Source organism: Eptatretus burgeri, chromosome 4 (genome assembly GCF_056783735.1).
Source record: "Eptatretus burgeri isolate ZD-2024b chromosome 4, Ebu_testis_v1, whole genome shotgun sequence".
In the NCBI taxonomy this organism is placed as follows: domain Eukaryota; kingdom Metazoa; phylum Chordata; class Myxini; order Myxiniformes; family Myxinidae; genus Eptatretus; species Eptatretus burgeri.
Window position 1 is genome coordinate 79,850,701 of NC_140964.1, and position 12,344 is coordinate 79,863,044.

General features: G+C 41.3%; 1 protein-coding gene across 7 annotated transcripts in view; it reads left to right on the forward strand.

The window, feature by feature from the left end:
- LOC147028483 (syntaxin-1A) overlaps window positions 1-12,344 on the forward strand; it is a 150,200-nt gene that overhangs the window by 92,735 nt on the left and 45,121 nt on the right. The window contains exon 10 of one of the 7 annotated variants that reach the window (XM_085878910.1): window positions 3,709-3,984. The exons of the other annotated variants lie outside the window; for them this stretch is intronic. Within the exon in view, the coding sequence (XP_085735036.1) occupies window positions 3,709-3,780 (72 nt within the window). The 3' untranslated portion in view covers window positions 3,781-3,984. Of the gene's footprint in view, window positions 1-3,708; window positions 3,985-12,344 lie in introns of those variants that run through there. 7 annotated transcript variants of the gene reach the window in all.

The window sequence follows — 12,344 nt, forward strand, 5'->3', positions numbered from 1 at the left end:
TGTTTGGCATCGTGACTTGCTGCAGTTATATTTTTCCAAGGTGAGTAACGATTTTGCAGCTGGAAGTTGCGTTGTCATGATTGGGACCCACGATCCTTGTTCTAGTGTCCCGCCATGATTGCCGGGTGGTGGAATATCCGGACTTGCGGTGATGTCATTGTACCACAAAATGGCTTGATAGTGCACCCATAGGATTACTGGTAACGAGCATCCTGTGATGGTGGTAGCATTTCTGATTGTGATTGCTTTTTTGAGAACATCCACCGTCACTTCTCCACCATCACAATTGAGGTCTGGGGTAGGTATACTCTGCAGATGAACTCTTCAATAGCATGAACAGTGTCATCCATCGGCAGTGGGGTTGTGCCAAGGGCAGCAATACTGTTATCATTCGCATTTTGGAATGCTTTTCAGAAAGCAAATTTTCCCTTTCCCGCAAAACTGCCTGTATTGTCTGCTCCACTGAGAGCATGAAAACTTGGCAAAGCAGCAGCCCTACTTGGTCCAAGGGCCTCATAGGTGGGTCTAAGCGGGATGACACGATGCCTCTGATCAGTTCCGGTGACAAAATAGGTGTCCGTACATAATTTTGCATACCGACGAAGATCGAACATGAACGCGTCAGTGTCTGGTGAATGAATGTTGATACTGGATGCTCCACAAGCTGTTACATCTACAACATGTAACAGCTTTGTGCTTTGTATCTGCTTCCTGCTGGTTTCTTTCAAGGTAGTTCATATTTCTGTGAGTTGCTTTGCACTGAGCTCCCCATGCAACGCCAACACGGTTCTCATCGGCCAGCACCTTTTCCGTCATCTTCTCAGCTGGGTAGCAGATGAGTTCCATCGTTGTCTTGTTGCTTAACAGGAATTGCTTCATAGGAACATTTGTCATGTTGGTCGTATTAGTTATATGGTATGATATAACTGGCTGACATCCTTGCCTTCTGTCATGAGCAGCTGTCTTCAAAGACATTGGCACATCGTACCAGTCAAATATGAGGCATACTTTATCCATATTGTTGTATCTACTGAGTATACGATTTATGAAGTGTTCAGCCAGTTCATTGCAGTTCTTAATATGCTCTGGTTTGTACAATAATTGGACTTCTGCCATTGCATCTACAAGTGCCACCTTTACTCCAGGATCCCTGACACTGTCGTCTGACTGGTTTCCTCGATTACCACTTTCACCTTGAATGTCGTCTTCGGGTTGTCTGGAGATGTCAAATCTTGACTCATTTCATTCAGGAAACTTTTCCAGAATGCCCATCAGGCTACTCTTCAGTTGACAATGTAGCATTGTCCCATCAGCTGCAAACATCGACAGTGGCACAACTGACGGCTTGTACTTTCCTCCAGTTTTAGCAAGGTTGATCTCTGGTCTACATTTGGAGACCAACAACATACAGGTGAAAAGGTTCCAGTCTTCTTTGAGCTCAATGATCTTGACCCCGGTGTTAAGTTTCAATTGCTTTCCTGTAGTTTTCCATGCCTTTAGTTGGCATTTCTTCATTGGGGCTGATATGTTGGTTTTGTCAGACTTGATGCGGTCCTTGATAAATCTTTCAAATAGCTTTCTACCATGTATGCAACCTGCAGTTCAGACATGTTAGGTACATTACCATCCAGCAGTAATCATTCAGCCAAACTAAGGAACTCAATCTCTGCTGCTACTTCAGCTGTTACACAAGATTGCATTTGTGATGGATCCGTTTTTCTGTGACCAATATTGGTGACATGTGTTGCCTAACACTGCCTGTCGTATTTAACGTCGATAGCAGGAGCATCTGTCGGGTTTATGGAAGTGCTGAGCTTAACATGAAGCTTCTCATCTCCACTTTTCTAAATTGCTTCCTTGAGTGAGTGACTAGCATTTTTTGTAACAAGTATGTGTAGGGGATTTTGGAATGTTGATATATTGTCACAGAATAAGCAAGAAAAAGAGCAATCAAAGATTGCAAACCCTCGCCAGGACTTCTTTTCAGTGGTGTGTTTTTATAGGTTTTCAGGTAAATCCAATATGGCTGCCAAACCATGTGACCTATGATGTCATATGTGTGACTCTTTTGTTCCTCCTGGAAAGGCGGTCATATTTGTAAAGTTTCACCTCGATCTTTTCAGCCATTTCATAGAAGAAAATTTCTGAAGGTTTCAAAAAAAGAAGCAATATATGTCTCATATATTGACTACCAAATCACATGACCAATGATGTCATCAAAAAAAAATTGTGGACCATGTTATCCCGAAGTGACCCTCAAAATTTTTTACAATGATCAGATGTAGCGTTCTACATATGCAATTATGATGTCATAACGAAGGCACCTATGACATCATAAAAATACCACACTCATTCCCCATGAGGAGTACTTGCTCTGTGCCACTTGTACACCCATGGCTTGGGGAACACTTGTGTGAAGTTTCCCCTCGATTTGTCCAGCCATTCTGGAGATTTTTTTTATAGGTTTAAGGGTAAATCCAACATGGCTGCCAAACCATGTGACCAATGACATCATATGTGTGAACCTTTTGTTCCCCATGGACAGGCGGTCATATGTGTAAAGTTTAGTCTTGATCTGTTCAATCCGGTCTCCGAACCTCAGAGAGAGCTGCAATCCCGATGTCCAAACGCTTGAGCTCAGATGATAACAGAGACAGGTGATCATCCTCTCTTAGGGATAGGACATTCCAGGCACCCACCCGAAGGGACCGCCTCAGGTTAACCCAAGGAGACCGCCGTCTGGTGGACGACACCTCAGCACCACTCCGACACACTCTCCCGCAATCTGACCCAGGGATGTTACCCCGTGGTTTCCCTCCTATCATCAAAGATTGGGGGTCCCAAAGGCTTTGCCCCAATCCCGTCATCCGGTGAGCTGCCCTGCGAAGGGAAGCTGCACAGGAGGTACTCCCACGGAGTGGGTTTTCAGATTTTTTTGCGTTTTTGTGTTTTGCGGAATGAAGGGTTTTACGGTGGCCGGAGTGCAAATCCTGCCACCAACCTCCTAATAAAAAAGTAACCCAACTGCAGGAGGACGTCCGCAGACACAGTTGGGCACAAGATCTGGATGGCCGTTGGCTCACAAGGAGCTCCTCTGCCCTTTGACAGGTTTTGTTTTTAATCCTGCTGGGTGTCCATATCCAAACACCCTCCTCACCAGAAAATCTGGTGGGGGAGACGGTTTAGTCGCCGACAACCCGACCATGGAACAGGTTGGTGCAGGTTTACATGGTACCTGTAGCAGGTCACAGATCTAACCTGACGTGACAACTGTTGGAAGGCATGGCAAAATGAATAAAAATGCACAAAAATAGGTGTTGTATATCTCATTCCCATGACCAGAACAGTTTGCCAGACTGCCATCATGGTTTTTATTGTTTGGGGTCCTCTTGACACATTTAGACTGGTGGTTTGCTTTCATCAAGAAATTCCCATGGGACTGACTCCTTTTCTGTATAATATTCTCCCGGACTACTGTAACACAAAATGTGAAAAAGTCAAGGGGTGTGAATACTTTCTGAAGGCACTGCACACATCTGCTCCATTACAGATAGATTCCACTCTCTTTATCTCCTTTTCCACCATCATTATTTTGAGCACATCATTAAAACAGGAAGCACATGATTCTGGGTTTTGGTTACCAACACTACAAAGACAATTATTTCCTCAAAATTATTAATCTATGTGCATTACTCTGCCTTTCATCAGCACAAGTTCAGGTTGTATCTGAACTACAATGAAACCTCACAAGTCCAGACTCCACTTGTACATACTTCCTGACTTGTCCGTCTAGTAGCATACTGGCTTGGCACGACCGCATCATTTGGTGTTTATCTGCCGAGCGGTGTGGAGCTCTGAGGATGTGCTCGCTTTGCCGAGCAGTGTAGAGCTCTGAATAACTTTTTCCTTTTTCTCACTTTTCGTGCCATACATGTTGTTTAAAATGGATCCAAAGAAAGGAAAGCATGAAGGAAAAAGGAAATGTGTCTAATAAAAAAAATAATAAAGATGCTTGAAAGCGGTGTGGCTGGAACAAGGATAATGGAGGAGTTTGGCATATCTAAGCAAACAGTGTCTGATATTAATAAAAACAGACAAAACTTGAATGGCACTCGGTAGGGTGCATACCTCTGCCAGGCTGAACAGTTTACATTTTGTATCCCTCTAATGGGCTAGATCTGCTAACCTAAACCAACATCTAATTGGCTTGTTCTTGTCATCTAACCAATTCATCCACCAAGTTTTGTCATAATCCATCCACAACTTTTTGCGATATCGTGCAAATGCTGACAGCATCTATCGACTGAAGTCAGTAATTGTGGGCAGGTGACAACGCCTACGAATTCTGAAGGACTACATCGACAGGCTTCCTGTGCTGCATTACAACTCTGTTCATGCCTGTTTTTGGGGGGGTTTTTTGGTCCCATTTCTCAATGGCGAAGAATCACTTGTAAAAACTTTTTAAACTCTCGTATCTGGATCCGGTTTGGGATCTTCACCAAAATCGAATCAATTCTTCTTTGTCATGCACCCAACCTGTTCACCAAGTTTCATCCAAATCCGTGTCCAACCTTTTGAGATATTGTGCTAAATATCGTTTTTAGCTCTCTGTCTCTCAATGGTGAAGAATCACTTAAAAATCCGGACCCAGATCCGGATCTTCAGCAAAATCTAATGATTTTGTCTTTGTCGCACACCCATGTCCACCAAATTTCGTCTGAATCCATCCACAACTTTTTGAGATATTCTGTTCACCGACAAACAGACAGGGGCGAAAACATAACCTCCGTCCACTTTCGGTAGCAGAGGTTATGTTTTCACCCGTGTCTGTCTGTTGTGTTTTCATAAAGCAGTTTGCTTTAAAGTTTAATGTGAGTGCTGGTCGTACTCTGTCAAGAAAAATAACTTTGAAACAACCAAAGAATAAACAACTGTATAAAGCTGTTTGCAAGTGGTATGCACAGCAGAGTTCAAGTGATGTTGGTGTTCATGGCGTTGAGGTTCAGTTTGCTGCCGAAAAACACACGCTACACATTTAGTCATTCAAAGTTTTGTTGCAAACAGGTTGTGGCGTTTTCAGAAAAGGCACATTTTCAACAAGAAAATCTATGGTGAGACTCTAAGTGGTGACATTGAAAGTATGGAGCCATTCCGACAGAAACCAAACAGTATGATGAGTGAATCAGGACTGAGTTTAGCCCAGGTTTACAATGCTGACAAAACTGGGCTATAATTGGAGGTCTTTGCCGAAAATACTAAGGCTATGAGGAGTGAGGAGACAACACCAGGCAGAAAGAAGAGCATGGAAAGACTGTCCTCTCTACTCTGTACAAATGCTGACAGCATGAATTATATCAAATGAAATCAGCAATTGTGAGCAAGTGAAAACAATCCTGGATTCTGATCCTGGATAATGCTACCTCCCATCCTGACATGGAAACGTTTTACAGTCGCGATAGCAAAATTAGGTGCCTTGCTTTGACATGCAATACGACCTCACTAATTCAACCAATAGATCAAGGCATCATAATAACCTGCAAGAGGCATTATTAACAGACATTTTTGGATGACGTCATGGTCGTGTTGGTGGAGAGTGAAGACGAAGAAGAGGATACAAGAGGACGCAGAACTTTAGTAAATATGAAGGCATCCAACTTCAAGTTGGCTATTTTCAACTGGGCAAGTGCATGGAAAGACTTTAAAGTGAAAACCCTCATAAACTGCTGGAAGAATTTTTGTTGGACTATGCAGTTACTTTTGATTTTGAAGGTGTTGAACCTGAAGAATATCAAACTGTGATGCAGTTGGCTGGGAAAACTTCCACCTCAGTAGAAATGTTTGAGAGTTGTTGGATGTTGACGAAGGAGACCCTGGCAGCCAGAACTTTACAGGAGGATAAATTGCTCTCAATGTTTCTGCTTCATCTATAGATGAAGAATCTGGCAAAGAAGAGGACAAGGAACCATAACAAAACCAGAAGGGCACTTTTCGACATCCCACATTATTACATCATTATACATACTTGTACCAAGTTTTATTAAAATCCCTGAACCCAGATTCAAAATAATAAATAATTCTGGCTGGCAGACCATGTGTCCGATGATGTTGAAATTTAAAACATATATATTCCACATGGCTACAAGATCATGACTGTGATATTTCACATTGATTTATGAAGCGCTTCAAGAGAGATTTTTAAAAGTTTTTTGTTCAACCCAATTTCGCTGCCAGACCATGTGACCTATTAATTATTCGTGAGCACCCTGGTATCCCTAAGGCTTGGGAAACATACAAGTGAAATTTCCCTTCGACCTGTCAAGTCATTCTGGAGAAGAAGATTTTAAAATGTTTCAGGGTAAATCCAATATGGCTGCCAAACCATGTGACCTATGACATCATAGTTGGAGAACTTTTTGTTCCTCATGGGTAGGCGATCACGCCTATAAAGTTTCGCCTCAATCTGTTCAGCCATTTCAGAGAAGAAGATTTTTGAAGGGTTTGTTTGCAATTTTCATACTTTTTGACATTTGCGTTTGTTTGTTTGCAAAAACATTTGACATTTGCAATTATGACGTCATAATGAAGCCACCTGTGACATCATCAAAATATCACACTTGTTTCCCACAGGGAGTATTTCACATGTGCCAAGTTTCAATTTTTTTCCATGGAGTGGTTTTGGAGATACAGAGGTCCAAAGTTTTTACTTTTTTCAACATAGCTGCCACACCACGTGACTTATGACGTCATAATTATCATAAAAAACATTCCACATTGGTATTCACATATATGGTGAAAATTTTATGTCAATCGGATAAGCGGTTGCAGAGAAAACAGAGAAAACAAGAAAAAGAGCCTTCAGTGATCGCAGACCGTCACCAGGACTTCTTTTGAGTGGTGTATTCTTATAGGTTTTAGGGTAAATCCAATTTGGCTGCCAAACCACGTGACTTATGACATCATATGTGTGAACCTTTTGTTCCTCATGGACAGGCGGTCATACGTGTAAAGTTTCGCCTCGATCTGTTCAGCCACTTCAGAGAAGATTTTTGAAAGCTTTTTTTTTAAACAATATGGCTGCCGAATCACGTGACCGATGACGTCATCATCTTTTTTTTGTGTGGACCACTTTATCCCTAGATGACCTTCAAAAATTTTCATACTGATCGGATGTGGCGTTCTACATATGCAATTATGACGTCATAACGAAGGTACCTAAGACGTCAGAAAAATACCACACTCATTCCCCATTAGCAGGTTTCTATTTTTTTCCTTTGTGTGGTTTCAGAGATACAGAGGTCCAAGGTTTTTTTCCGTTTTTCCAATATAGCTTCCACACCACGTGACCTCTGACGTCATAATTATCACGAAACATTATACATGAGTATTCACACCAATGGTGAAAATTTCGTCTCAATGCGAGAAGCGGTTGCGGAGAAAAACACGCAAGTTCTGTGCAGACAAACAAACAAACGGACCCAAATGCAATACCCTCTCCTTGGTCAAGGGTAATTAGCATGGACCAGGGGTCTCCAACCTTTTTGGGCAGAGGGCCAGAAAACCAAAGTTGTGAGGGGCGGAGGGCCGCACCCAAAAAAAGGACGCTAAATTCCGGAAAAAAAACAAATATATAATTAATATGCAGAAATTTAAACAAAAATTAATGCTGAATATATTTTTCTTGCCAACAAATACGATAAATGAATAATCGTGTTAAAAACATGTCTAATATGAATCAAAATCATAATAAAAATTACAGAACACTTTGATCATTGACCCTGACAAATTGGCAGTATTGCGGGCCGCATTGTAATGTAAACTTAATATGGCACCGCGGGCCGCATAAATCCGTCTAAGTGGCCGCATGAGGCCCGCGGGCCGCAGGTTGGGGACCCCTGGCATGGACGGACGTCCGTATGTGCGTACGTCCGTCCGTACATATACAGACAGTCGGACGGCCAACCCGAAAACATAATGCCACTGGTGAATTTAGTCACCGGAAGCATAATAAGAAAAACCTTTCTGAGGCCAAGGACAGTATTTGACATCTTAATTAAATTTATTGATGGATCCTCTCATGTGGATATGTAGTCTCACTATGAACATTTAATGACACTGAGAGAGCTCATAATACGTGAACAGCTGCAGTGATCTACTCAACTGAAAATTGTCTCCTTCTTTAAGCATGCAACTCATCCCAGATCAGTGTCTACGGATTGCAGCATGACTTGAAACCCCCTCTATTTCTTCTTGACTGCCTTCTGGTTCCAGTGTTGGCAGTCTTTCTGATGTTGGTGTAATAAGCCTTGAACCATGTTTGCAAATTTTTGAGTGACTCAGAATACGACGTGTGTTTTGTGTGGGAAAAAAATTGTGTAATCCTTTTTGTTGTCATGCAAATTACATGTGTAATGCATCTTTTCTATTTATTTCAGATAGTGTGGACTTTTGGATAATCCAGACCCCCTTCCCCAATTAGTCAAGATTAGTGAGGTTTCACTGTACCTCTAAGCCTGGTGTTGGCTTATCGGTTAAGGTGGCTGGCTTACGATCTTAGGGTCTTGAGTTTGAGCTCCTGTCGGCTATTGAATCAACACTCGGTGGAGTTGACTCAGCCTGTCATTCTTTTGAGGTTGGTGAAATGAGTACCAGTGTACTGGTAATAGAGGGCACTGCATCAGCGGCTCCACCACACCCCCAGAAAATGATGCAACCAGCAGGCACAGGCTACACACTATAGCTAACTACTCTACTACTACTACTACTACTTTTTTAAAAGCCCTAATTATTCCTACTTTCTTTTGGGCTCTGCCTGGGAATGTTTTTTTTTTATCCCAAGTGTTTTGAGAACCGCTAGCCAGGCCGAATGTCCCAATGAAGGTGATTTTGGCAGGAAGTTGTAATTTCCTCAGGGTAGCAGAGGTAACTCGCTTACTCTTTGGGAGAGACATGATGCGATCTTTAACATTCACTAACTAATGCTAGCAGAGTGACACCCGGCTTCACGTCACTCGAGGGATGGCACACTTTGTGATACAACACCTTGCCTACAAAATACGAGTTTGTAGTTTGGTTGGGAATGAATCCCAGCCCAAAGGGTTTCAGCCCAAAGGTAGATGAGCTCGCTCTGCACCATCCTGTTGGACTATGGTTATATCTGAACCACCCTTCTTCATCAGAATTATTATTGAACAAGTTTTCATAGTCTCTTTGTGTGTGATGTGGACTTCAAATGAGGAGATGCTGAATGTGTATGACCTTTTTAGGCAGATTCGTTTGTTCATTGCTTCAGCTCGAATGACCTTTTACCAAAAATAAGAGGCGATAATCTCCCTTCACTACATTTATGTGCAAGTACTGTATGTGATTTAAAGCAGATCAACATTTGTGAGAAACATTTTCATTGACAGCAACAGATTTTTACAAGGTTGTTTCACAAGTTTTTTTCAAAATTTTTTTATTGCAAGGTATTACAAGGTTGTTTCACAAGTTTAGTGTGAAATTATTATGGTATCTGTTTCTATTAATGTGAATGTCCTTCACATTGTTGATCTTATTTTAAAGCACATAATTACGCATGTGTTGTGTAAGCTGGTTGACCTGTGGCCTTTCTTCTTCTGTGTGGTAAAAAGGTCGTTACAGATTAAGCAATGAACAATAAAAGTAAAATAACATAATTTCACACTAAACTTGTGAGATAATCTTGGAATATGTTTCAGTAAATAAATTCAAATCAACAAACTTTAAAGGGGCACTGCATGAAACAACATTAAATTAGATGTTGATATGTTTTTATGTGCCCAGGTTTTATGGATCTCATCCTACCTCCTCAACCCACAGTTTACGGAGGAGCATAATCAAATGTCTGTAAACTTATCAATTGATGGTGATATTGCTGGGTATTGTTGAGAATAATTGTTGGGTATTGTTTTCAAAGGAAACGTACTATATATGGTTTGATGAGTGTCCGTTTGTTTTTGTTGAGGGTCGGCGACTAAACCGGCTCCTCCAACCAGGTCCTCCTGGTGATGAAGGTGTATGGATATGAACACCCAGCAGGACTAAAGGTTTTCGGCAATAAAACAAATAGAAGAAAAATAACCCCCGGGATTCGGGGAGCACCCCAATTCTCTCTTTGTTAATGTATATCATTTCATGCCACTCCTGGTGGGGGTATTGTTTGCAAAAATATTACAAGTTATCCCAGACAATTCTGGGGGAATCCATCCATAAAGACACGTTCTTCTCCAGGTTTTAATAACATTAATTAGTGTTGTTGTTGCTGAAATTTCTCAGTCGAAGCAAGATATTACACATCAACCCCTAATTTTGGGGTGTTGGCATCAGTTGTTGCTGAATTTGCTAAGTATCAGAAAGATTACCATGTGTTGTTGTAAGGCTTAGATTTTGTTGAGCATATCACTTTTTCCTGTTGTTTGTTAGATTGACAGGTGTTATTTATTGGTATTTTCAAGCAATGGCAAGAAATGTATGCATTATTTAGTTCCCTGGTGTATCAGACAATAAACAATCATTTGGTTAAAAGTTGTTTGTTTTAACAATTAATATATTCACTGAAATGGTTCAGAATTTGGATAGCCTGTTTGGTTTTTTCATATAAGCACATAGCTCATGATGCTGAGATCCCAGGTTTACATCCCATATACTCTGTCTGTTGATTTGTCCATTACCTCGTCACGTCCTTGTAATTCATGTAAAAGTGTACCGATATCTCGTAATGTCCTCGTCCTGCATTTGTTACATGTGCAAGCTCCTCAAGCTCTAGAAGTAACAGAAAAATAAGATTTTAATCATGATTATGAACATATATAAATAGTATATCACCTGCTGCAACATCTATCATTTTTGTTATTATTGTGTGTGTGTGTGTGTGTGTGTGTGTGTGTGTGTGTGTGTGTGTGTGTGTGTGTGTGTGTGTGTGTGTGTGTGTGTGTGTGTATGTGTGTGTGTCCTCCGTAACTCCAAAACCATAAAACCTAGCAGCCTGAAACGTTGCATGCCTACTAAGAAAACTCTAAGGAAGTGCAAGAGTGAAAATTTGGTGTTTGTGGTAATTATAACACCCCATTTGAGGATAATTAACAGCCTCATATTATATACTTCATCAGGCGATCCTCGGCCACCTCGCTGTCTGGTGTCTTAAGGCAGTTCCTGGGTAACCTCGCAGGGGTCTGAAGCCGCCATGTTTTTTGACTTGCTCAACCATGTCTTACTTGGAACAGGCCGCAACGATTTCTTAACGATATTTTTTTTTCCACTTTCCTCACTCATATTATCGAATGCCTGTTCATCACTGCTATGAATCACTGTTTCCATCGCTTTTGTCATTACTATAGTTTTCAAATTAGGAGCTTGGAGCGATTTCATACATTATATGATACGATTTTCCACGATCTATTCAATCTACTCTCACAGACTAATTAAAGTATATCATCAGAATATTATTTCGGTTTTGAGGATCGGATATCGTCCGGACTAAATAAGTGTCGAAATCTGTTGTGAAATCTGATAATTTATGAAATAAAGAGTCTTATAACAAAGCCGATATATCTATTTACTTTAAGCAAGCAAGGCGATGTTCCCTCCTTCTCCATACATACACAAGGAAAATGTGAAATTTCCAAAGCATTAAACTTTCCTTTTTCTACTGTTTGCAGAATTATATTGAGTTAACAAAAAATTGGGAAACGTGCCAAAATTAACCAGATTCATTCAGCTATATGATTTAATGCATTCACTGCCAGACAACGCAATCTGTCCTCCAGAGGGACTGCATATGCATACCATCTTCCAGATCTGTCGATATTTTTGGAAGTTTTGCGAGGTGCTCTGCAGGGAATCAAAGCAAATCTGGTTCAAAAAAAAAAAACATCGGGCGTTTTTTAAAAAAACGTTATAACTTTTGCGCGGGCCTCAAATTGATGCACAACGTCACACATACACAGACGAGCAGGCAAAATAGTGGATTTATCGATTCATTTTATTCCATCAACTGCTGCATGTATGATGAAGACCGGCTTTAAAGTTAAAGGGATCCTTCCTTTATGGTATGCAGCGATAGCCTGGCCAGCCGTTCCATATCAACCATTGAATGAGAGTGCTTAAGTTACTTGCCGAGTGCCCATTCTCGATAGCAGTAACACATCACATCATTCTGAGCGAATTGTTCACTCACTGCGGACGCTTTTGTGGTGCTACGTCATTCAGAGCGAGTGTTTCGTGCACCGTCACCCCGAGCGAGTGTTTCGTGCACCGTCACCCCGAGCAAATGTTTCGTGCACCATCACCCCGAGCGATTGCTTCGTGCACCGTCACCCCGAGCGAGT